The sequence below is a fragment of the Plodia interpunctella genome, chromosome 17, assembly GCF_027563975.2.
Source record: "Plodia interpunctella isolate USDA-ARS_2022_Savannah chromosome 17, ilPloInte3.2, whole genome shotgun sequence".
NCBI lineage: Eukaryota > Metazoa > Arthropoda > Insecta > Lepidoptera > Pyralidae > Plodia > Plodia interpunctella.
Window position 1 is genome coordinate 9,008,282 of NC_071310.1, and position 25,056 is coordinate 9,033,337.

At 38.4% G+C, this 25,056-nt stretch overlaps 2 protein-coding genes across 5 annotated transcripts in view; one reads left to right on the plus strand and one right to left on the minus strand.

The window, feature by feature from the left end:
- IntS1 (Integrator 1) overlaps nucleotides 1–13,235 on the minus strand; it is a 45,320-nt gene extending 32,085 nt beyond the window's left edge. Inside the window, exons 1-14 of the mRNA XM_053757582.2 lie at nucleotides 12,936–13,235; nucleotides 12,544–12,713; nucleotides 12,151–12,420; nucleotides 11,169–11,304; nucleotides 9,736–9,829; nucleotides 8,802–8,937; nucleotides 8,319–8,524; nucleotides 7,646–7,808; nucleotides 5,297–5,525; nucleotides 4,430–4,602; nucleotides 3,411–3,557; nucleotides 2,872–3,044; nucleotides 2,000–2,152; nucleotides 1,345–1,504 (exon numbers count right to left, since the gene is read on the minus strand). Of these exons, the coding sequence (XP_053613557.1) occupies nucleotides 1,345–1,504; nucleotides 2,000–2,152; nucleotides 2,872–3,044; nucleotides 3,411–3,557; nucleotides 4,430–4,602; nucleotides 5,297–5,525; nucleotides 7,646–7,808; nucleotides 8,319–8,524; nucleotides 8,802–8,937; nucleotides 9,736–9,829; nucleotides 11,169–11,304; nucleotides 12,151–12,420; nucleotides 12,544–12,713; nucleotides 12,936–13,086 (2,361 nt within the window). The 5' untranslated portion in view covers nucleotides 13,087–13,235. The remainder of the gene's footprint in view (nucleotides 1–1,344; nucleotides 1,505–1,999; nucleotides 2,153–2,871; nucleotides 3,045–3,410; nucleotides 3,558–4,429; nucleotides 4,603–5,296; nucleotides 5,526–7,645; nucleotides 7,809–8,318; nucleotides 8,525–8,801; nucleotides 8,938–9,735; nucleotides 9,830–11,168; nucleotides 11,305–12,150; nucleotides 12,421–12,543; nucleotides 12,714–12,935) is intronic.
- A 456-nt stretch (nucleotides 13,236–13,691) lies between these two features.
- Nucleotides 13,692–25,056, plus strand: part of atl (atlastin) — a 37,324-nt gene continuing 25,959 nt past the window's right edge. The window contains exons 1-2 of one of the 4 annotated variants that reach the window (XM_053757590.1): nucleotides 13,720–13,840; nucleotides 23,743–23,793. In XM_053757590.1, the coding sequence (XP_053613565.1) occupies nucleotides 13,786–13,840; nucleotides 23,743–23,793 (106 nt within the window). In that variant the 5' untranslated portion in view covers nucleotides 13,720–13,785. Of the gene's footprint in view, nucleotides 14,108–23,742; nucleotides 23,794–25,056 lie in introns of all 4 variants that reach the window. The other 3 variants (XM_053757592.2, XM_053757591.1, XM_053757594.1) reach the window with 3 other exon arrangements.

Sequence of the window (25,056 nt, forward strand, 5' to 3'; positions counted from 1 at the left end):
TTGCCCGGGGCTTCGCTCCCGTGGAAATTTGGAAATAAAATATAGCCTATAGCAATCTTGGATAATGTACCATTCTAATGGTGAAAGAATTTTTGAAATCAGTTCGGTAGTTTCGGAGATCATCCGCCTCGAACATACAAACTCACAAACGCTTACCTCTTTATAATAATATTATGGATATCTATATATTTAATAAAACTGTAAGTGGGCTATGTTTGTTCGCGCGAAACGTAAAAACTACTGGATGGAATGACGCTGTTTCCTCGGATGGTCGGCGGATGGTCAAACTTAAAATATTGTATAGGTTTTATCGCGATAGAACATCAGATAGTGGCTATAATAAGTTATGAGCGGGCGCCCGAATCAAACGCGGGCGAAGTCACGGGCAAAATCTAGTTACACACTAAAAGTTATAATGAGAGGTGGACTGATGCCTACCTCGATGAACCTAAAAATACAGGTAATTTTCAGGCCTTCAGGTTATCAAAAAATGGAACTGAGAAATAATCGAAAAGTTCGTCATGTTGTCGTTGTAATGATTGTGATTAATGTTTATTAATCTTGTGCCCACAACTTCGTATGTGAGTAAAAAACCGTTTCCCGTGGGAATTTCGAGAAATCCCTTCTTAGTGCTCTCCTACACTGTCCTAGGAACCTACACACCTATTAATATATACACTATATACACTATTAATATATATATATACTAATAAATGTTTGTATAGTATAATAAATGTTGTATGTTTTAAAAGAAAAGAAAAAGATGAAAAAAGGCAAAATATATAAAATATGTTGAAGACCAAACAACCAGAACTAATGTGTAAGAGCAGAGGGGATGACGGGAACCGGACATAGACAAACATTTCAAATAACAGATGCGTTCCAATACAGTCGTAGATGCTAGTAGTTTGTGGCTTTAAAAATCGGGATCCCTTTTTTTCGCATACATTTTTTATCCTAATATAATTTAGCATAACGAGTTAAGCATATGTACATATGTATGTATATTTATTGACATAATAATATTTTGACATACTTGTTTATTGGCATACCTTCTCAATAAGCATAATTATAGTTTAGGCTAATGTATTTTACCATAATTTTGATTTGCATAAAGCTATAGTGGGGGGCGGCCCTCGGATCACACATAAGCCGCCAATATCCTTTAGCATATTATGCTTAAAAATTGTTATGCTTATGTTAGGTATGCGTAAAAACAATTGTGCCTATTATGCCAAATTAATTTATGCGTAACTATTATTATGATAAGTAAAAGTGTGCCATGTTAAATTATGACGCAAATTTGTATTCATAAAAATATAAGGAAGATTAAATATAAAGTACCTGGCTGAGCAGCCGCGAAGTGTGTTCAGTGACGGGCAGCTTGGCGTTGCTGGCGGCGGCCAGGTGGGCCTCCAGCTGCAGTATGGCCGCGCGCTCGGCCTCCGCCCTCTCCGCTTCCGCGGCTGCGCTCGCGCTCGTGTTCCATTCTATGCTGGGTTTGCTATGGAACATTCCATTTTTGTAATAGCTTATTGTTAATACATGATGATCGAAAATAGAAGAATTTCGAGCGAGACATTCATAATTTACTTGCTTTAAAGTATACACCTAAACCTTCCTCAGGAACCACACTATTCATTGGTGAAAACCGCATTAAAATCCGCGCAGTAGTTTGTGAGTGTATCGCGAACAGACTGACAGACAGACAGACGCGGCAGAGGAGTTTGTTTTATAATATGTAAGGATATGTTGAATAGTTATGCCGAATATGTCGATTTACGATCGAGGTAGACTAATGTTCAAACTCCCCCCCCCCCCCATTATAGTCCATTGGGGATTTATTTTGAAAAAAAATCTAACCTATATTTGAACGGGAGCCTTTAAATATACGCATACCAAATTTCATCACAATCGGTCCAGCGGTTTAGCCGTAAAAGAGAACAGACAGACAGACAAACAGACAGACTTCCGCATTGACAATATCAGTATAGTATACTTAGTGATGCAGGTCTCGATGAGCGCCCTGAGCGTGGGGTAGGTGAGCGCGGCGCGCTCAGCGAACGTGTCCGGGTTGTGAGCGGCCAGCATCACCAGCAGCAGCCAGCCGCGCCAGTACAGCGACGTGATGGCCAGCTGCGGCGGCGTGTAGCTGTCGGCCGGACAACGCCCATTTAGATTTAGTTAAATGTTTCTCGGAGCGTTTCGAACGCCGCAATTTTTCAAATAGTTTCGCTATTGTGACTTCAAAATATATATAATCTGTATTGTGCTAATGTCACTTTTAATCAATGATCTGGAGACTCGCCCCGGGTTAAATCATAATAAATCGTAGCCAATGTCACTCGTGAACGTTTCGCCTATCTCTATGCCAAATTTTATTAAAATCGCCCCAGTAGTTTTTGAGTTCATTAATAACAAACAAAAATACAAATCTTTTCTTTTTACGATGATATTAGTACGGATTGATTTTGGAAATTGTTTCTACTTCGTGAAAAGACGGATCGTAATGACCATTGCGTCTGGCACTTACGTAATTATTACGCAGTTGCTTTGTATCGGAACCACGGCAATAAAGACCTAAGTGCCAGCCGCCATAAGGTCCCTTTTAATTTGGACGGCCACATACAACGCGAAATTTTAAAAGTAGTCAGAGAATACATAATCATTAATAAATATATTAGGACAAATCACACAGATTGAGCTGGCCCCAAAGTAAGTTCGAGACTTGTGTTATGGGATGCTAACTCAACGATACTATATTTTATAACAAATACATAAATAGATAAACATCCAAGACCCGGGCCAATCGGAAAAAGATAATTTTCCCGGGTTCAGAGGCGAGCAGTCGACACAAAGGAGAGAGGATACCCCTGCGGCAGCGTGATGTTGTCGGGCGGGTTGAACTGGCACAGCTGGAAGATGTAGTCGGCCAGCTCGAGCTTGTCGAGCTGCAGCGGGCAGTCGGCGGGCGCCAGTGCGCATGCGCGGCGCACCAGCTGCTCCGCCAGCTCCAGCGTCTCCGCCGGGCTCACCGGCATGTCCTGCCGACGGTTTCACAACGGGTTTCACAAAGGGAAAAAATCTTTCGTCCAGGAAAACAATCTCTACCCTCGGCAACACGGGCTAAGCCGCCGGCAAAAGCTAATAAAAACATCCTATTAATATTACAAATGCGAAAGTTTGTGAAGATGTAAAGTTTGTTACCCTTTCCCGCAAAGTCTACTGAGCCTATTGTTATAAAATTTGGTACACGGGTAAAATATAACCTGGAATAACACATAGGGTACTTTTTATCGCGATATCACAACGGGAGCGAAGCCCCGGGGCGCAGCTAATTTCCCACCTGACGTGTACGTCACAGCCCGCTAAACGAACATTATCTGTGGTTTGATATTGTACACAGATACCTTAGCAAGCCCGATGAAGATGATCCTCAGCAAATTGTTCTGAGGCAACGGAGCTTCGCAACACAAGCGGTACGTCAACGCGCGCTCAGACTCCGGCGGCCAGTTGTCCACCTTACTGTATGTCTCGGCCGGCTCCACGAACATTATCTATGGGGTTTGATACGTTTCATTTGTACTTTGTTCACAACGGGCATATTTTAAGAAGAGACGAAAGTCACGTCACTCATAGGGCATTAAAGATGGAAGTAAAGGGTTCCAGGAATAGAGGAAGACCTGAGAAGAAATAAATAAATAAATATATTAGGACATATAACACAGATTGAGCTAGCAGCAAAGTAAGTTCGAGACTTGTGTTATGGGATACTAACTCAACGATACTATATTTCATAACAAATACATATATAGATAAACATACAATCAGAAAAATATCATTTTCCATCATGACCCGACCGGGGATCGAACCCGGGACCTCTCGGTTCAGAGGCAAGAACTTTACCACTGCGCCACCGAGGTCGTCAATGGACGGTGTCATGGAGTATCAATGGTGAATGTGGCAAATGACAGAACGAAATGGAAGGAACTTACATACTGTGCCGACCCCACATAAGCGGGATAAGGTCAAGAAGATTTATACTTTGTTCACTGAAAAGTGAGGACGTGAAAAGGCTGACGGAAAAATACATCATTGTTAAGCATATAATTACGCTTTTCCCAGAAAATATTTTGCAGATTTTTATTTTTTTTTTGCGTTTTCTGTAACTATATATTTTTAGAGCAATCCTCCAAATATATATTTTCCCGCGAATGTCGTAAAGGCGACTAAAGGAAATATAGCCTTACCTATCAGGCTATATGTAGCTATAGCCTGATAGGTAACAATAGTCTTCCAAAGAAGGGTTGTTGGCAGGCAACCGGTTGTTAAAATCAAATCACAATCATATTTCTTACGCTGGCCCTCAGTTCAGCAGAGACACAGCCCCGAACGCAACCTGTAACGGAGATATAAACGGAGACAAGACCTTGTTGAGGACGTGGCGGAAGTCCTGCTGCTGCGCGCGGTACAGCGGCTGCGCCTCCAGCAACCAGACCAGGGCAGAGCCCTGGATCACGGTCAGCTGATGCCGGTACTCCGGCAGGTGCTTGCTGTGCTGCGCCGTAAGCATGCAGAAACAGCAGAACAAGTCTGCGATCGCTGGAATCGACATGGTCGTATTAAAATCTCTGCCGCGTTTGTCTGTCTGTTATTATTAGAATTAAAAGCTTTTATTTAACTTACAATGTATGTAGGAAAATTTTATTTTGTCTTTTTTCTTTCTTCTTTTAAATAAAAGCTTTTCTTAATTTTTTATTTTTTTATTTTTCGCGATATAATCAAAAACAACTGCACGGTTTCTCGTGAGGTTTTCACCAATAGATAGTGTGGTTTCTGAGGAAGGTTTATGTGTATAATTTATTAGGTTTTTACCCGAACGAAGCTAGGGCGCGGAACCCACATTTTAGTTTTATTACAGTAGATACGATTAAAGAAAATATAGTGAATATTAGTTGTACAGACAAATGAGGGCTTTGTGTAGCCATGACAGAGGAGAATTAGAACGAATAAACTCCTTTTGGATAGCATATAGAGGAAGTCTAGATTAATGTTAGTGTAATAATTTGAGATTTTTTATTCCTAGATCTAGCTGGAATTTATTTATTTATTGTTTTGTATTTTATATTACGCTATTGTATACTGAGAGAAAAAACAGCTTTGGAAGTCGGCAGAAAAATTGTTCGAAGTAAACTTTTAATGTCAATAAGTTATGTAAATTAATTTTATTTAAAACGAATATCATTATTTTCCAAAATCTTTTAAAGTTACACAATTGAGTAGACGTCGCGCTGACCGTGGAAGGTCCTGTCGCGCAGCTCCGGCGCGGGCTCGTGCGGCGGCGGCGCGGCCAGCGCGCGCGCCAGCGGCGCCAGCGCAGCCGCGCCCGCCCCAGCCCCCGCCCCCGCCCCCGCCCCCGCCCCCGCACCCGCACCCGCGCCCGCCTCCGCGCGCGCCGCGCGCACGCACTCGCGCGTGAGCGCGCGCAGCGGACGCAGGTAGTCCTCAGCGCGGACCAGCAGCTCCTGCGCGAGGCGAACGTTACATGTTTTGGGATTTACGACTTTCTGCTACTAAAAATAAAGTTCTTTATTATTAGTAGCAGTGTATGTAGTATTTCATTATTAATTAGATCTTTATCCACGGCTGCGTCAGCGTAAATTTCGAAAGCGGACCAGACACGATTTTCATACAAACTTTCACCCCCCATTATAGTCATTCGGGGGTTCATTTTTGAAAAATAAAGTAGCCTATATTTGACCACGGTCTTTAACTATATGCATACCGAATTTAATCAAATTCGGTACAGCGGTTTAGCCGTAAAAACAGAATAGAGGCAGTTTTTCGCATTTATATTATTAGAGTGTCGTCCGCTTGCATGCCGTTCCTAATATATTATCCTGATTTTTTAAATTTTGTAATTAATTAATATATTATAATTTGATATTCTTAATTTTAATCTAATTTGTATTTTAAATTGCAATGACAGATTTTATATTGTGCCTAGATTATAATGACTGAGGTGACTAAGTTACTGAATTACCTTACTGTACATCGGTGAAGGAAAACATCGTGAGGAAACCTGCACACTTGTTGATTCTTATTAAATTGTGTGTGAAATGGAGAAGGCAATGGCAAACCACTCCATTAATGCCAAGAAAGTTGTTGTGTGTGTTTCATTCCACATAACAACCACGACCCTCAGCCATGAGAAATATTGTAACGACTATAAAGAACATTGTAATAAGCAATAAATTTGAATTGAATGTAGGATGTATAAACAATTTATGTAATGTATTGCGTTAACCAATTACATATGTCTGTTAGCTCAATTAATACTAGAGCAATAACCACGTTGTCAACACACTTATATTAGGCCATTACATATGAAATTGGCGTTTTGTTGTACTGGCCACTTTAATCACAAATTTCTCCTCTTTGGTTAGGAATTCCAAATTCAAATTTATACAGCTATTCACACATGTATTTGTGTTTCGTTAACCGTCATTCATTTGTTTTTTTTTTCTTCTGATTTTTCTGTTTACTCAGTTTACAAAATGGAAAACTTGAAATATCGCGTTATTTAAGAGTACGAGTTCCACCGTGGCACCAGTGCTGCGGAAACGGCTCGGAGGGTTAATGATGTGTATGGCGGTCGTGTCGCAAAAGAAAACAAGTGCGTTTTTGGTTCCAACGTTTTCGTTCTGGAAATTTCGACCTGCAGAACAAGCCCCGTGGCCGGCCGGAGACCCTAGTTGATAATGAAGAATTGAAGGCTATTGTGGAAGCGGATCCATGGCAAACCACGTCCGAGTTACTTTCAGGCTTCGGTGTTAGTGATAAAACTATTTAAATCCACTTGAAATTGGGAAGATTAAGAAACTTGAAAGGTGGGTATCTCACGAATTGAGTGAAGCAAACCGGCAAACGCGTGTCGACTGCTGCGTTACATTACTTAACCGGCACAATAATGAAGAGTTTTTAAATCAAATCATTACCTGTGATGAAAAGTGGATTCTCTGCTCCAACAGATTACCCGATTTTTTTGAAATGTGGATAAGTTCTTCCAAACCGCCTACAAAGATTTTATTGATTCCCGTCCGAATGGTTTTTTTAGTAAAGGGATGAATGAACTACCTATGAGATGACAAAAGTGCATAGATAATAATGGTTCTTACTTTGATTAAATAAATATATTATATTTAAAAATATTCGACTTTTTGTTCCTCCTATACCAAACGCCAATTTCATATGTAAGGATCTAATACATATTTTTGTTTATTTTTCAACACTGCTATGTCTATCTACTTTAACGATTATGTATTTTATAAAAAAAATTTATAACGTTTATATTTGACGGTTTATGTCAAAATATTTTTTTCAATTAACGTCAACAAACGTTATTTGTCCTTAGTGAAATGTTATTGTACTCAACGAATGACAAAACATCAGGTCCATACAATAAAACCATTGAGAAGATCCCTCGTTGAGAGCCGATCCCGAGTACACCGTCAGGTCACCCTTGTCACAATAATGGATTACTCTAAACGATAAACGGAAATAGGTGAAATTTAACTTGCAAAAAAGGATTACAGACAGACAAACATTGGGACAGATGGAGAGTATACAATGATGAGTGACTGACATGGTAGGTGTCGGCCATGGCCGCGGGCACGAGCTGCGGCTGCGCCTGCACGAGCGCCGCCAGCACCGCCATGTTGTTGGGCGAGCGCACGTTGGACAGCTCGTTGTAGATCGTGTGCGTCACCACGCTGCGCAGCAGCGCCGGGCTGTCTGACACCATTTCTCTGTTGGGGGGAAGGGGGGGGAGGGGGGGGGGACAAACTCATTATCTTGGATACTCGAATAACTTGGGATGTAATTCCCTCTGGTATTTTTTCCAATGAACTGAACTTCAAATATTAAATAAAACTCCAAAAGTGCAAAAGTTAACAGGTACTACGATATATTTCCAAAATCACAGCGAAAATGTAACAATTCAATTGATTACAAAGAACTAAAATAAGCGGGAAAATATACTTCTTTTTTTTACATGTCATTTTTATTTTTTAAACCATAATCTTATTTTTTTATTTATTTGTGGCCAATGTATTTTTAATAAGTTAAGTTAAGTATAAGTTTTATAGCGATATATTGCTTAGAACCCGAGATATTGACATTAATAAGTTATGAGAGGACGCACGATATAACGCGGGCGAAGTCGCGGGCAAAACCTAGTAGCTAATAAAGGGCTAGAGATTGTGCAGCTGCATCTTTATAAAAAGCCTTAGTATAAAATGACAAGAGTGACTCCTCACCTGAGACAAGCCTGATAGGCCGCTTGCAGCGCCTTAGTCTTGAGCCGCATCCGGGCCAGCTGCGCCAGCACCTCGTGGTCGCGCTGCGCCGTGGGCCCGCACGCGTCCGCGTTGCAGCACACGTACGCCAGCAGCTCCTGTGCGCAGCGCCACAGCTTGCCCGAGTGCAGCCACGCCTCGAGGCGCGACGCGGCTATCATCCTGATCTGCCCAGATAAATTCATATATACATAGAGAGTCCTAGAGGGGAATCATACTGATTAAGGTAGATTTACTGCTTGAGAGGAGACGCTTTATCGACATTTCTGTAACAAACATTTTGTGAATATACACGGGGCTGAGACAGACGAATGGGGTAAGCGGTTGTACCATGGCTTCGGCCATACATGTGATCGCGCTGTTCACGGACAAATGGAAAACTAAAAATAACAGGAGTTGGATCAGTGATTCCGTGACGGCTGCCAACTCTGCCGTATCGGTTACCTCCGGGAAGCCGCACGTGGCAGACAGCAGTTTGAGGAATCCTTTGTGAATGGCGTCGGGCGCAGCGCGGCGTTGGATCTGTTCTTTAATGGCTTCCAACACCAACGCTTCCACTGTCTCGTAACTGCTCGAATATCTGTAAAGATTTTTGTTAAATATTATTTAGTTACCTGTATCTAATATCCAAAAAAGAATACAAAAATATTTTGTATTTTTTCTTATTCGTGCCATCTTTCCATTTCTTTTTTCAAATCAAGAATCATCTATACAAATAACTCAAACTAATTAATAAGTCATGGAATTTCTTAATTTAGCCACTGGAGATTTTCAATTAACGGTTTAGTATTTCCAGTGGAAAACATTTTCATGTAAAAATGTTACCAAGACGAGTCTAGTTTGCGTCACAAACTCTACACTTTAGTCAAAATGTATGAAAAAGTGGTCAGATCTCATGTCGAACCAAGATTCTTGATATATGCGCCATAACTTTACCAGACTTAACTTCACATACTCTACGACGACCTCGGTGGCGCAGTGGTAAAGTTCTTGCTACTGAACCGAGAGGTCCCGGGTTCGATCCCCGGTCGGGTCACGATGGAAAATGATCTTTATCTGATTGGCCCGGGTCTGGATGTTTATCTATATATGTATTTGTTATAAAATATAGTATCGTTGAGTTAGCATCCCATAACACAAGTCTCGAACCTACATTGGGTCTAGCTCAATCTGTGTGATTTGTCCTAATATATATAATATATACATTCTAGTTAAAACGTGTAGCTTGGTCGTGCCCCTGCGCTTCGCTTGGCTCATCTTGGCGGGGGCCCAGATACACTCTGCACATAATATGTGTTAGGATCATAAAATTAAATCATCTTACCAATTTTCACCTGATTTGGTCAAAGTCAAAGAAAACGGGTATAGACAGTCTTACCTCGGGAATACAGTATATTCCAACTCTGTATTGTCTGTGTCTTCGTCTGTGCTGCCCATGAGTGGAGACCCGGAACCAGAGGGCGACATTGTTCCTGATAACAACACTTTTAATTTAGATCGACTTTTAAATAATAAATAAATAAATATATTAGGACAAATCACACAGATTGAGCTAGCCTCAAAGTAAGTTCGAGACTTGTGTTATGGGATACTAACTCAACGATACTATATTTTATAACATATACATATATAGATAAACATCCAAGACCCGGGCCAATCAGAAAAAGATAATTTTCCATCATGACCCTACCGGGGATCGAACCCGGGACCTCTCGGTTCGGTGGCAAGAACTTTACCACTGCGCCACCGAGGTCGTCACTTTTAGGTCTCAACAACATTAGCCACAACGAAAGACTAAAGCGACACGACATTGAATAAATGAATTAACATTTATTGCCCAAAAATTAATACACACAACACAAAATAATAATAACAATCATATCACACAAGTAAATACAAGTGTGAAACAGAGTCGTCACGTTGTGCCGTGGGTTAATTTCGGCAAATAGACCCATTAAGCATATGTTGTAGTCACATCAGTAACTTCAACACTGATTTTCAATGGACCTACCGCGAATGTGTCACGGGTCACGGGCGTGTGTATTACCAGGTCAATCATATGGTGTGTGTATATAATAAACTTTAATAAATAAAGAACACCGCCGACAAGAACAGTGTTTACATATGAAAATTATTCAGGATTTAGATTCCAGATATTGAAAAGGGCTGCGACCACTGGAAAGCGGCTCCGACCAGACATAGCCCTCAAGTGATCCGCTAAAAGTCTACAAGACTGATTGGAGATATTACATAATAATAAAATAAAAGAGATCAACTTTTAGAACTAGAATTATAAATGTGTAAGTGTTTCTATTTCAGCGTTGCAATATTTTTTAGGCAAAGCAGGATTTTGAAAACTAATGAATGAAACACTTTGTTGAAAAATAAAGTTGTTGTCGTTTTTTTGCTTCTGACAGCAGACGGTCAAAAAACGGGACGTCCCACCAAAACCTAGGGGTCTAGCAACGCTGGTCTATTTATTTGTCCTTCTTTCACGTCAAAACTAAGCTTATAACCAGGGACCGGACAAGCCGTTCGTTTGCTTAATCCTTTGAAAAGCTTTCCCATATTCTTGTGTCACCTGTTCAATGGCTAACCCAATCCAATGACTATTCCATATGGTGAGGCTAACCCTTTCAAAGGATTTCCCATATGATATGGCTAACACTTTCGAAGGGGTAACCCGTGAAAGGGATAGTGGTCCGGTCCCTGCATATAACATTAATATACGATACATAGGCTGCGGTGACCACTTTCCATCAGGTGGATCGCATGACAATTTGCTTGCTCAGTAGTATAAAAAATAATTACCCAATGTGCTTTCAGTGGGGATGAGATGTGACGGCGGATGTTTGGTACTGAATGCGGTCACAATGTTCTCCACCAGACATTTGCACCACGAGCACTCCACCCACCAGCGCTCGTTCAGTGCATCTTCCATGTACACCTGTTGCAGAAAATATGAAACTTAGCTTTCACCCACGGCTCCACCTGCGCATATTGTCATGGAGGCAGTTATTTTTTCCAGGATAAATGGTACCCTATGTCCTTCTCCATACTTCAAACTACATGTATGCGAGATTTAAAGAAGATCGGTTGAGCAGAAAAGTTGTGAAGAGGTAACAAATAAACAAACTTACTTTTGCATTTGTATTACTTAATTAGGATTTTGTTGAAGGTTTTATTTTGTACTCCACTATATAAACCTTGTTTGTAATCTTGCACGACTATTGTCAAAGAAGATGAAAATAGATGTCATTCTCTTTAAAATATGTGTCAATATGTGTGTGTCAATATGTGTGTGTCAATATATGTGTGTGTCAATATATGTGTGTCAATATGTGTGTGTCAATATGTGTATGTCAATATGTGTGTGTCAATATGTGTGTGTCAATATGTGTATGTCAATATATGTGTGTCAATATATGTGTGTCAATATGTGTGTGTGTGTGTGTCAATATGTGTATGTCAATATGTGTATGTCAATATGTGTGTGTCAATATGTGTGTGTCAATATGTGTGTGTCAATATGTGTGTGTCAATCTATGTGTACGTGTATACATGTCGTCTTGTTGCTGAAATATACTCTGCTTATATTTGTTTAAATATGTGGTTTCATTACCAAATATATTAGATTTAAATAAAGTTATCATTAAGAACACAGATCTGAGATGGCACAACCAGTTGTGCATTTTAGTTGGTCCATGATGGAAATATAGTGAAGTACCCTATAAACTAAATAGCCTATAAAAGTTAAATCAGCTGTTATCTTTTATACATGTATATTACTTACTTTTATAAATGTATCTGGCCAGTTATTACTATCCCGATGTCCAGCATACAGCATATTGCAGGCAAGTACAAAAACCAATGGGTTTCCTTTGCTTTTGAATGCGGCACCCTGCTCCCGCTTGAGTAGAGTACAAAGACTCTGAGTGACGGTCTCGTGTGCGAACATGTTGGGACGTATTTTACAGAGGTACAGCATACTCATGCATAGTATAGGGTCTGGCTTCGAGCGCTGGGATTTCAGGAGGCGTATTGAGCCGGTCAGCAGTCCTAGCTGTAAAAGAACAATATTTCATTATTTTATTTAGTTAGAGAAATACTCAAATTAGCTGGCAGTGCCACTGTATATCCCAGAAATTGTATCAGAAAAAGTTCAAATTATTATCAAAAATATTACCAATTTGTCAGAGTTGTGTGTGTCCAAAGCTTGCAGTACATTAGGCACCAAGTCCACCGGATCAACCTCCAAAGACGTGCCGCCCACAGCCTCAGCCGGGGAGCCAATCCTGGCTCGCTTGCTGGGTGGAGCACTGCCAAATCCGGATGGCTCCCGTTTGCGTTCCACACCTGGTAAAATAATAAAATAATAAACTATGTGAAATTATTTCAGTTTCAGGTGGTATTCGAATTTTAGGTTTTTTATGTTGACATTTTCCTCTCTTCTGTTCACCTCTGGTCCTAGCAGAAGGGACAACACTCAGATGAACGAAAGACATAATGACAGGTGTTAGAGGTTAGTCACATATAAATCCCACAACCAATACATATGAACATGTTTTTAATACTTACCGCTAGTGGAGGGTTTATGAATGTTCCTCTTCTCGGCGTCTCTGGAGACAACAACTGTGGACTTGCTTCCGAGGGCAAAGATATCCGCCGGGTGCTGCGGGACCTTGCTCTTGGCCACGCGCCCTGCGGAAGACATCTTACCGCGTTCCATCACAAATTACACAGCCCTAGAGTATATTTCTTATGTGTAGTCCACCATGGGACTTAATAGGTTTTTCGCAATAACTCGAAAACTTTCTAACAAACTATCCATCCAATCTTCTATAGCTACAAACATAACACAACAAAAAATAATTAAATGACAAATGAGTGACTGCTTATCCGATGACATTGACATCAACTCTTAAGATTGTGACAGTACGTTTTTTTAATGTCTACATATATTGGGCAAACAAGGCAACAGGGACAGCTTTTCCAAATCAGAGAGACATTTGTGATTATCTGAATATTTTATCCTAGGCTAATCGTAGAATTGGCTAGGATAGGACAAATATGTCCGCCTATTTGTCTATTTGAGTAAGGTGTTGTGTTATTGTATTCATCCTGTGCATTGTTTATTTCAAGCAGTATGTGTGTTTTACATTGTAAACCTGGGTTGCGTGCCTGAACTACAAGAGTTTCTGATTAGGAATTTATTAAGTTATAGGTATTTATTCTTTACGGGAATATCATTTTCAAATATATTATAAACTTTATGTATTTTTTCACAATGTCCTCTATTTTTTGCATTTTTGCTAAACTTTTTGACAATGACACGTCTTTTTTGATGTTGTCAAATTGTCATTTTGCGTCGTGTTGGAAAATTTTTGTTCGCTATGTTCAGTCAAGTCTCGAAATAAATAAATTGAACATGGCTGATACCGAAGGACATAAACATCGGGAAACTAATTTCCATGAGGGAGAAGGTAAATAAGTTCAAATATTATTGTGTAGGGCGCGTGCGTCGTTAGTTCAGTCGCGCGTTGGACTGCGACCTGACTGCTGGCGCGGTTTCGCTAGTCACCCTCGTGCTAGCTCTGTGACATTGAAACTGGGTTCTTTTTATAATTGCTGCCTGGATTTCGGTGCTGGTCTGCTAGGAATGAAGTGTGCTTCTCTGCTGTTTGAGTGAAACAGTAGCCGCCAGTGATTTACAACGATGACGGGAGGCGCGGACAGGAGTTTCGATCCAGGTACTAATCTTGTTTTTGTTGTAATTGAGCAAAATTATCCGAGGTTATTTGCGCATCGACGCAGTTATTCCATTTGGCTCATTTAATCTTTTATCATTTGACACTGTACTTTGCACTAATGATATTTATTTTGTCAATATTTTGTTTTTTAATTTATGACACAAAGTCCTAGTTTTGGACTAACAATTTAGGTCTTGCTCTCAATTTTACAATTTTCTCGAAAGCTTAAGCTTTGTTGGTCTAATCTACACTAAACATTGATCAAAATAAATGCTATTATTATTGATATGATATATGATATAGAACTTATAAAGAGATTACTAATTTGTAGCTTTGAAGGTATAAATCCAAGTTACATGGATTTAAATTATCTACAAAAAAATCTTGTTGTGATCCTTGTCAATCTATTGTTCTGTCAATTTGCAAGGTAGGTAATTTGAGTACCTAGGCATTGTTTGTTTACCATTTTATTCACAAAATGACCTTTGTTTGATTGAGGTTTACACTTTTTTACTTATTTATTTGTTTAAATGCCATTAAACCTCTACATCAGATCTGCTAAAGGCTTGTGAAGTGAATGCAAGATAAGAAAGAGGTTTAGTAACACTACAACAATGACACTGGTCTACTTACCTGAGGGTTTGAAAGGGGTAATCACTCGAGAACATAGGTCGCAAATCATTATTTATTTACAAAATTATTTACACAATAAAATATAATGTATATGATAATTACATGTGGGGCGTTATTAATATTTATTATTTATATCATACTTAAAAAATGACAAATATTGATCTCAAAATGTAGTAAACATTTTGATATGTATTTTTAAACCTCTTAAATTTACCCAAAACATTTACAATTAAAGTTCTGATGTGTCTTCATTGAAAGACTGGTTGCGATGTCAACCCACTCCATTGGTATACCTCCACTTTGATCCACCAATTACATCCACTGGTAAATCAAAGAATACTTTATTCCTTTTTGATCCACTATTGAATGTGAGTAATTTTCCCCTTTAATCCACCAATGAATTAAAACAATCCACCAATGAATTAAAACATATTTTCCCTTTTTGATTTGGTGGGCCAAAAAAATTAACTCACAGACACACTGGTGGTTCTGTAGTTGTTGAACTCGAAAGGGTAACCATACCTCAACAATAACCACTACCATCAGCATAGATACATAAGTAGGAGGAGAATAGTATGCTTTCTCTTTCTACTCTCAAACTACAAACATCAGAGAAAGCCTAATTTGTTATGTAAATCACAGAAGCGTAAGCCTGACCATGTGTTGAAAATAGTGTCATTGATTACATAACAGTAAATACTAGTATTACAAACAATGCTTGCGTACTGTTGATGTTCCACAGATTTTCAATTATATAGCAACTTTATTTATTTTTAGTCAGTTCATGTATTCTACTCCACAAATTTTCATTACAAAAATATTATTTATTTTTGTTACGAGCCCTCAATTACCCCACTGATGGGCAAAGGTTTTCCCTCCACTCTTCATTTGGTCCAGTTATGTATTAAATAGTTCCAATTTGTAATATACTTATCCAAACTGTTACTAGTTATAAAAATGACAATGTTTTAAAAAAAAAAACAAAACATGTCGTGTGTGAAACACCTCTTATCTTATTATACAATTGAAAAATAATTAAAAGTTTAATTATCCCATTATGTTTCAATCACAATTTGAAACAATGCTGTTGTGTTTGATTGCCTGTTAATGATAATTCAGCCGAGTGTGTGTGAGTGTGGCATAGTGTCCCATTTTGCGCATGATTGAGTAATTTTACATAAACTACATGTAACTTATATGCAACATGATAAGCCTGCCTGTCAATTTGTTTTTTTTTTATTACTCATGTATTGATTTTTTTCCATTGAATGAAAATCACATATTTATCCTAAATGTTGCAAAGGAATCAAGCAATTTAATTAATATACACAATCTTATCTAAACTTATTCTTCAAAATAAATATAATAATTATAATACAAGGATAAATACATCTAATCTTAATATTATAAGAGCTTTCTATTTATAAATATATCTTCTATTACACATAGGTGCTATGTAATGCCGGCTACGCACGCCAGACTCGACGGACAGATACCGATAAGAAAGAATGAACATGAGTATAAAAGCTATCATTTAGCGCAATGATTAATCAACAATGTATGATAAATTTTGGCGAACTGTTTGCCGATTGTGCATAGCCGGCATTTTAAGTTCAAGTTACGAGAAAATAAAAATACGGGTAGCACTCCGGGAGACCGAGAAAACTTGAATATTATTGTTGTGCATTTTTGACGTCGTATAAATTTTTGATCAAGTCACGTGCCCTGACGCGAGTTTAACATTTTTTACCCATCACAAAAAGTGCACCACGCCGCCGCTAAAGAAGTCTTCACTTGGGAAAATACAGTTTATTCGACATTGTTCACATCTCCTGACTGCCCAATTCAATCACTGCTTTGTTTTCGAATATCAAATTGAAACCAAAACTTTCTGTCTGATTGTTTAAACTGTCAGTTTTTCACATACTTATCGGATTTAATCTCAAAAATAAAACAACACTGCTTCACAGAAGACTAGAACATGAGATAGGAATAGAAATTTACTTGCTACCGCGTTTCGCTCTCGTGAGAACTGCAAATCGTGAAGAATTTGTGAACTGATAAGTTATCTTATTGTTTGTCCGTCTGTCAATACCCTTTCTTTATTTTAAACCAAACTAAATAGAAGGCGTAGAAAATTCTTGAGATACCCCATCCCTGGCTATCGATCTTGGTTCTTATTCTACTTTATCTGTAAACAGGAAAAATAAAGTTACATTCCACTTATGACTCGTCACTCGTCAGCCATGACTTTAAAAAAAAATCTGTTACCGAATAGCCCAATATTTTGGACCATAAATTATTATTTATAACCATAGACTTTTGTGACGTAAATCTACATCAATATTCAGATATATTTATATCACAGTACCACCAAAAATATCTTATTGATTCCGCACATAAGTCAGACACACGTCTCAACTGGCATCCCCCCAAAAGTATTTCTGTTATTACACGGTGCAAATCAATTTTCATATATGATTAATAACACATCTGAATTAAACGCGGGGTCTATGTGTCTCTAGTCAAATTAAATTTCTTTATACATCACTTATTGACGTCAATATATTACTTAAAACTAAGTAGATGGCCAACTTCCAACGGGCAGATGAGGAATAAGCGGCGCAACAAACTTCACGTCTACTAAGTCTAAAAACCAATTGGTTTTTGACACAATTGTGTCTTCTAAGATTTTAATAATAGGTCTAGATGTCCCAGGTACCATCTAGATTATGATCCCGTGGTTCGTTGCACATGAAGCCATAATAGCCAGAGTATTTTACCTAACTAATGTTATAATTTGTTTGTTACCTCTTCACGGTCTACTCAAACAATCTTCTAGTAATTTTGCATACATGTGCCTTTCGTCCCGGAAAAATAACTGCTCCCGTAACTTAGATATTCTTAAAAATGTCATTTACCGAACCATAAAGCTAGACTCCGCAATCATTACAAGCGTCATTCCTTAACAGGAAACACCATTGCCACGCCATTTTGTACCTTCCCACCCGGCAATAGAGCCTACTTCCCTGACTTGCTTACTTGATCTAATTAAAAGTAACATGGTGTGTAGAGCTGTTAGCAGTTTAAACCAATTTGACCGTCTATGTGATTTAGTTTTGAGTTCAACAGTTTTACACGAATGGCAAGTAAGTAAAAATTGATACGATGCTTCGTTTTTAGGATTCCGTATTCCCAAAGGTAAAGTGCTGTGTGATTCCACCTCTCCTTTCATGTTCTCCCGTGAAATTCGAACACCATAAGCTTTTCCAAGTAGGGTTGACAAGGGTAAGGTAGGTAAGGGTTGATAGGTTTCGTCGTCATACGTTGAAGCCGAGATATTGACAAAATTAGGTTATGAGCACGTTATGAACGCGGGCGAAGCCGCGGGCAAAAACTAGTTCAACATTGAATGGGGCTTTTTGCATGGAATTAGTAGATATTCCGACGAAGTACTTACTGAATATATGGTTTATATCACCTTGACATCCTACGAATATATAATAAGTCGACATCGACAAAGTTCACTTGCTGCTAATTATCGCCTTTTCGTCTCTAAAATAATGTATTATTGGATGAATTCTGAAAGACACACAAGAGTTATTATTATCACAGAACCATTAGTCTTTCTAACGGACAATATGACAGAAACTTGCGTAAACAGTTTCTCTCTATCTCATCCGTACGTTACCCGGTGTCTTCCTCAGCTGTTGAGCGTGGCTCCCCAGGAGCAGGGTAAACACGGACTTTCAATAAGTGTGTATGTACGTGCCAAGTAACCACCGTGGCAAATGAAATTACTTTCACGAACTTTAAATGGGTCAATTATCACTATGGTCGAAGGAATAAGTGTACGTTTAGTACCTGTGCTGTGGAGCCTGTCAAGAATACTGATCGTTTAAGACAGTACAGCAGTATAGTGGGGAATTCGCAATAAGTACATAATTTGGGTCCAAATTATGTAATTGCGAATTCGCCACTATTTCTGCGGCATAAGGCTGTCGCTGTCTGGCTCATGTGAGCGTTCCCGGTTCCTTCCTCAGCCATAAACTGTCAGAGCCCAGGGTCCACTATCCTATTTTATCTCCTCCACTTCATGTCATGTTTGACATCGTGGCGTGTGGTCCCGCCCTAGAATACGTAGTTAACCCTACAGGACGTCGTACGAGGCATCTAAGGGACACAAAGCCTTGGCAAAATATAATTCCCAATTGATATCAGGCGGAAACAGCAAAAGCCAGCTATTTGTTCCATGCATAATTTACCGGTATACGCAAGACGTGGCCGTACCAACGTATAGGAAGCAAATATTCCATGCAAATATTTCCAACACTAGAGCAGAGTTGGCGCTAGGCCAGCGTACGGTTATTGACTTGTATTCTGATCCAGGGCCGGGTCCCGGGTCTTGTGTCATTTAATCATTCGTCTTACAATCTGTTACATAGCTTCATTTAATTACGTCTACTTTACGAATCGAAATGGCAATCGAAGAGTCCACGCCACGAAATATGTCGAAGAAAAACAAACCTTAATAACATGGTGTTAGGGTGTAATCCAAGAAAATGCAATGTATGAATTTAGTATACCAAATCTAAAGAGTAAGCGATGCCGATATACTGTAAAAGTTCCCTACATAGGGTAAGTCAAGATTATGTATGTAGGAGAATCATTTTCGTGCAATAAAGTTAAAAGAAACAAACAAAGTTACACGTTATAAGCCGAGACAGTCATTCGCATTTATAATATCAGTATCCAAAACAACTATAATTTAAGCTATTTATCATTAAAACAAATGTTTTTCATAGTCGTATTCCTCATGGAAGCTGAGGTTCGTGGTTATTACGTTTAATGAAACACACACAACAACTTTCTTGGCATAACTAATGGAGCGGTTTGCCATTGCCTTGGTTCTCCATTTCACACACAAGTTAATAAGAATCAACGAGTGTGCAGGTTTCCTCACGATGTTTTCCTTCATCGGAAGCAAGTGGTGGTCGATGAAAACTACTATTACATGAGTCGAGATTGGTATACAAACTCATGTGACACGAGTAGGATTGGAACCTGGGACCTTTCGATCCCCAGGCGGGCGTCTTAACCATTACAAAACAAACGCTTCAACAACAAAACAAATGTTATATCTGTCTGCTAAACATGCTATATAGTCTGTAACTTCGAACCTGATACAAGTCTGGCAACGTTCGGGGAAATGTATAGCACTCAATTCTCAGAATGAGCCAATACCAATTTGTTTCAGGTTTCGGTGAAGCAAAATATTGCCAAAAGATAATCAGAATGTTTAAATAAATACCAAAGTTCTCGGGTTCCAAGCGTAACGATATCCAGATGAAACCCAAATTTTAAATTAGAAAATGCTCACTTAGTTGAAACAGGTTCCAGTAAAAGTATCATGTTGTTTCGAACTAAAAATAGTTTTTTGTTATTTATATTCTTTCAGAGCAAGCTAGTTTCAGCTTGCTCTGAAAGATTTCTTCAGATTCACGCAGCTGAAAGCCTAAAAATCACTTGAAATCTTCTTTCAAAGATTCCTTGCACCTCCTCTAAATAGTAAAATACACTTTATACACCCATATCCTTTGACGACCTCGGTGGCGCAGTGGTACTGTGGTAAAGTTCTTGCCACTGAACCGAGAGGTCCTGGATTAGATCCCCGCTCGGGTCATAATGGAAAATTATCTTTTTCTGATTGATCCAGGTCTTGGATGTTTATCTATATATGTATTTGTTATAAAATATAGTATCGTTGTTTTTGTATCCCATAACACAAGTCTCGAACTTACTTTGGGGCTAGCTCAATCTGTGTGATTTGTCCTTATATATTTAGATTTATTTATATTTATATATCCTCGATATACTTCAGCTTCTATTTACTTTTATTTATTAAGTAATTTTCGTTTATTAGCACTCCTTTTGTAAAACTAAACCTTGATTCTGCAGTCAAACCAAAATATGGTTTTGCGGAACTTATTCTACTGCACACTTGTATTGTGTATAATGATACAAATAAATAGGTAATAAAAATAATAATTTGATATATTAGGTGTTCGTACAATACAGATGCTATACTTACCAAGACTAAGAAACAGAGAAACACTTCCTATTCGTTTTGTAAACAATGAACAGAGCACGCGATGTCTATTGCACGAGTTTTATTACCTGTGGTTGGTTTATCCTGTGTGTGGTTGATTTCCTGGATTAAATATCGTCTCTCTCTCATCGCCGCATGTTTTCCGACTGCGTCCGAGGCTGTGACACCGCGTAGCCAAGAGTCAGCGTAAAAATTTAATATTTTGAAGCTGTAATTAATTTTGTGTGTGATGATTGTGCTGTAAAAGCTGAGGATTTTAATCATTAACATGTAGTGTAAGGTCAATATATTGAGCTACACTCTGACAATGATAAAGTCTCAAATAGTAACCATAATACGTATGTAAAGTACTGAATATCCTACACATTTGTCTCTAAGTAGTACTAGATGTTGCCCGGGGCTTCGCTTCCGTGTGAATATTGAGAATTCAAATTTCAAATTCAAATTCAAAATTCTTTATTCAATTAAGGATGACATACATCACTTATTGACGTCAAAAATTACTTAAACTAAGTCTACTGCCGGCTTCCAAAGCGCAGGTGAAGAAGAATATTGAATCCGAGATTGCTATATCCTATAGCAATATTGCATAAGGTACCTTTCTAATGGAGAAAGAATTTTTGAATTCGGTTCGGTATAGCTTCGGAGATTACCCCGCCTCAAACATACAAACTCACACACGCTTACCTCTTTATAATAATAGTATAGATTTTAACTTTATTATAAAACTTTACAAAAAAATATATGTACATTTGTACATATGTACGTGTGGACTTACACCAAGTTGTATGTATATGTTACCTACCAAGACACAAATTGAATGTCAGGTCGTCCTTGCAGACCAATTGTAGACGGAATTCTTTTCAATTGATGTAGGTCGTGAGATACGCAGCCGAATGTGAACCAATTGTTTTGTTCTAATGTACCGGAAATTGTTTACGGGCCGTCAAACTGGAAGAAATAAGGTTTTGGCTTCCATTTCATCTAATGTCTAGGGTTCCGTACCCATAGGGTTAAACGAGATCCCCGACACCGCTGTCCATAATCAACAAAAACAAAAAAAAACCGTGACAGTTGAAATATTCACAGATTATGTATTTCAGTTTTCGTTATAACAACAGACACTGTAATAAACAAAATAAAATCAATATTTAACAAGGCTGCTGTATAATAAACGTATAGATAATTGTAAGGAACCCTTCGTGCGCGAGTACCACTCGCCCTTGGACGGTTTTATTTATACTATTTATTGCACTGAAATAAAATAGTAAGTTTACAAAAAAATAGAGAGGTTCCGCATGTCCACTTAAAGATTTTAATGTTTGCAATCTGACCTCACTCAGACCGGTTTAGAACCATGTAGTTGTGTACAGATAACGGCAATCAAGTTGGCCAAATTCTTACGATTCCGACCCGAATATTTAAAAGTTTAAGCATATATGACTGAAATATCTTCATCTCTTTCCTGCCATCAACATAATTTATAGTTATAGATTTAGATATCAGTATATGTTTATAGTTTTAGCCATCCAATCGTGGTAATAACTTCAGCTGATCTGAGAACGCAATATTATCGTTGCGCTTTAAAATCACCGATCTCAACCCATTAAAACATGTTACTAATTTATACGGGTATAATTAATTGTTACTTGGCTACACTAGCGTTTCGGACTCAGGTTCGGTAGTCACATTAAGATACTCAACGACAAATATTTGCCTGCGTTTCTGGGTGTGATGCGCCCGTTTCTGTGTTTGTGTCCATTGGTCCCGCGATTCAACCTTAGTGCTTAATGTGGGCTATTAAACATGGTCTATTAAATTAACATTATTTAAAACCATTGATTCAACCTTTCTAGAGAATGAATCGTTTTGATCGTACCAGGGATCTAAGCAGCTTAACTGTTCATACGTTGACGTAACTCACATTCGCATGTTGTTTCCCAGATCGCCTTGGTCAGACCAATGAACTTTGTAATATATTCTGAACCGTTATCCTGTGTGTTTTTGCAGCACGTGATGTTTTTGATACTTTTCCAAGTATCCTAACTAAAATTATAAAAAAGTAAGTTTATTTGTTAATTTTTCACGCTTTATCTATTCAAGAAATCATCTTGAAATGTTGCGTACATGAGATTTTGATGTACGTAGAGGGACATAGGGTAACTTTCATCCCGGTAAAATAAACTCCCGTGGGAAAGTCATTCATTCAAAAGCTAGTACCGAATGTAAATACATTTGCTTGTCTTATATCTCCCCGATGACTCCCATAACGGAGCTGCGAGGGGCGTTCATTATATTCACTGTATCGGGGAGATACACTTATGATGGGGATAATTAAATTATCTCATTAGTTAATGACACTCTTTCAGAGTATAAATACAAAATTTTATTTGTTTGTCACCATTAGTATACAAGATATAATAACAAGAAGAACACATTGAACGCCCCCTCGTATAGACATTGAAAATGTTTATATCTACGACCACAGACACTAAAACAAAAATAACAAACATTGAAAATAATAGTAGTTCAGTAATATTAAAGGATTTTTTATTTATTTATCCACAACTATACAGAATTACAGATTAAATATACACAATACTAGACGAATAATTGTGCAGTGTCAGGATTTTGTTGATCAGATATGTCCCTTGGCTAGAGGGTATATCAGTTTTAAGGCTTACTTACTTCGCTTGCCCAGTGACCCTAAAGAATATTTTTGACCTCCTAAACGACAGAACGCCACGGTTTTTGCGGAATACATGTATGAACTAGAATGTGTAATGGCATGAAATTCGCCGAGACAGCAAGTGCAATATTCCTATGAATGTGTTGGCAATAAATGTTCAATCATTCATTCAAATTAACATGGACGGACGTGACTCTGTTGCAGGCTACGTAGTCGGCAAGCTGAACTTGCAGTTTACCAGTGATGAAGTGCGAAGTAAGTGCGTGTGCCGGAATGTATGTCTGTCTTGTTCTCTTGTCTTCTATCCTTGTCGGGCCTTCTGCTGTTTATATACTGACCATTTTAAATAATCCATCATTGCCATGCCATACTCATCATATTTTAAATGGAGTCATACATAAGACGGGATATGATTAGGCTTCGTGACCTCACATGTCAATTTTTGATAGTGGGCAAACTTTCTGCTGCGTAAATAACTTTCTGCTGCGTAAATAACTTTCTGCTGCGTAAATAACTTCTTGAGGTATCGGTATTCCGGATCCAATATTACTTTGGAACCTCTTCAAAGGCATCACAGGATGCCTTTAGTGATGCAATTGTCCCTGAGCAGCAGTGTTCAGAATGTATTTCTTTTTTCTCTTCATTTCGTGTTTGATCCTAGGTTCTTGTTATTTCGGCCACGCTCCCGTTCCCCCCGCATTAAATATACAGTCCATCATTTTTTATCATCATTGTTCTTCGACACTAGTTGTTGAATCTTCCAATAATTTTTAGCCCACTTCTCTGCATTAATAATCTTAATTGTACTATGGCATAATTCGTCTATTATCCGTGTCTCTCTTCTACTATTCTTTGCTACTGTTATCCGTAACTTCTCACCTATGCAAAATGGAAAATATGGCTTATCATCTGATTTCTCGATTACTACAGTCATTCAAAATTGTTTTATATCATAAACATGTAGATATGTATGTAATGTATTCATCACATCATCAGTAATGTTGTGTTGTCCAACCAAGCGTGATGCCACGTCCCTTCTAGTGAACCTTATTGATTAGTTATGAAATATGCAACACTACACCTTCAACCGTTTGCAAATCAATGTTATCCCTACGTTTGAATGTTACATCAACATTAGTAATCACTAAATATGCATTTTAGAAACATAGAAAGAAAAATAACTTTCCCCAAGTATTCAACAAATTAAACCATCGTTGAAAATTTTCAAAAAATATTTGAATTATTTGGTATTACAGTTTTTGTAGGTGAATGTGTGTCAGGCTCGAGTCTATGTCAACTAGGCAGTGCTTCGGCAACTACTTCCACTTACTTTCTTCCTTACTTCTGTTGGCTCAGCGACACAAAGTGTGCTAGAATTCTCCACATTTTACTATTCTGCGCCACTTCTTGTCAGTCGGCTCTTTGGATCTTTTAATTCTGGCCCTGTCTGTACACTCGTAATGCTATAATTTCAAGACATAAGCAAAACATTGGATTAACCAACCCAGTCTATGTATA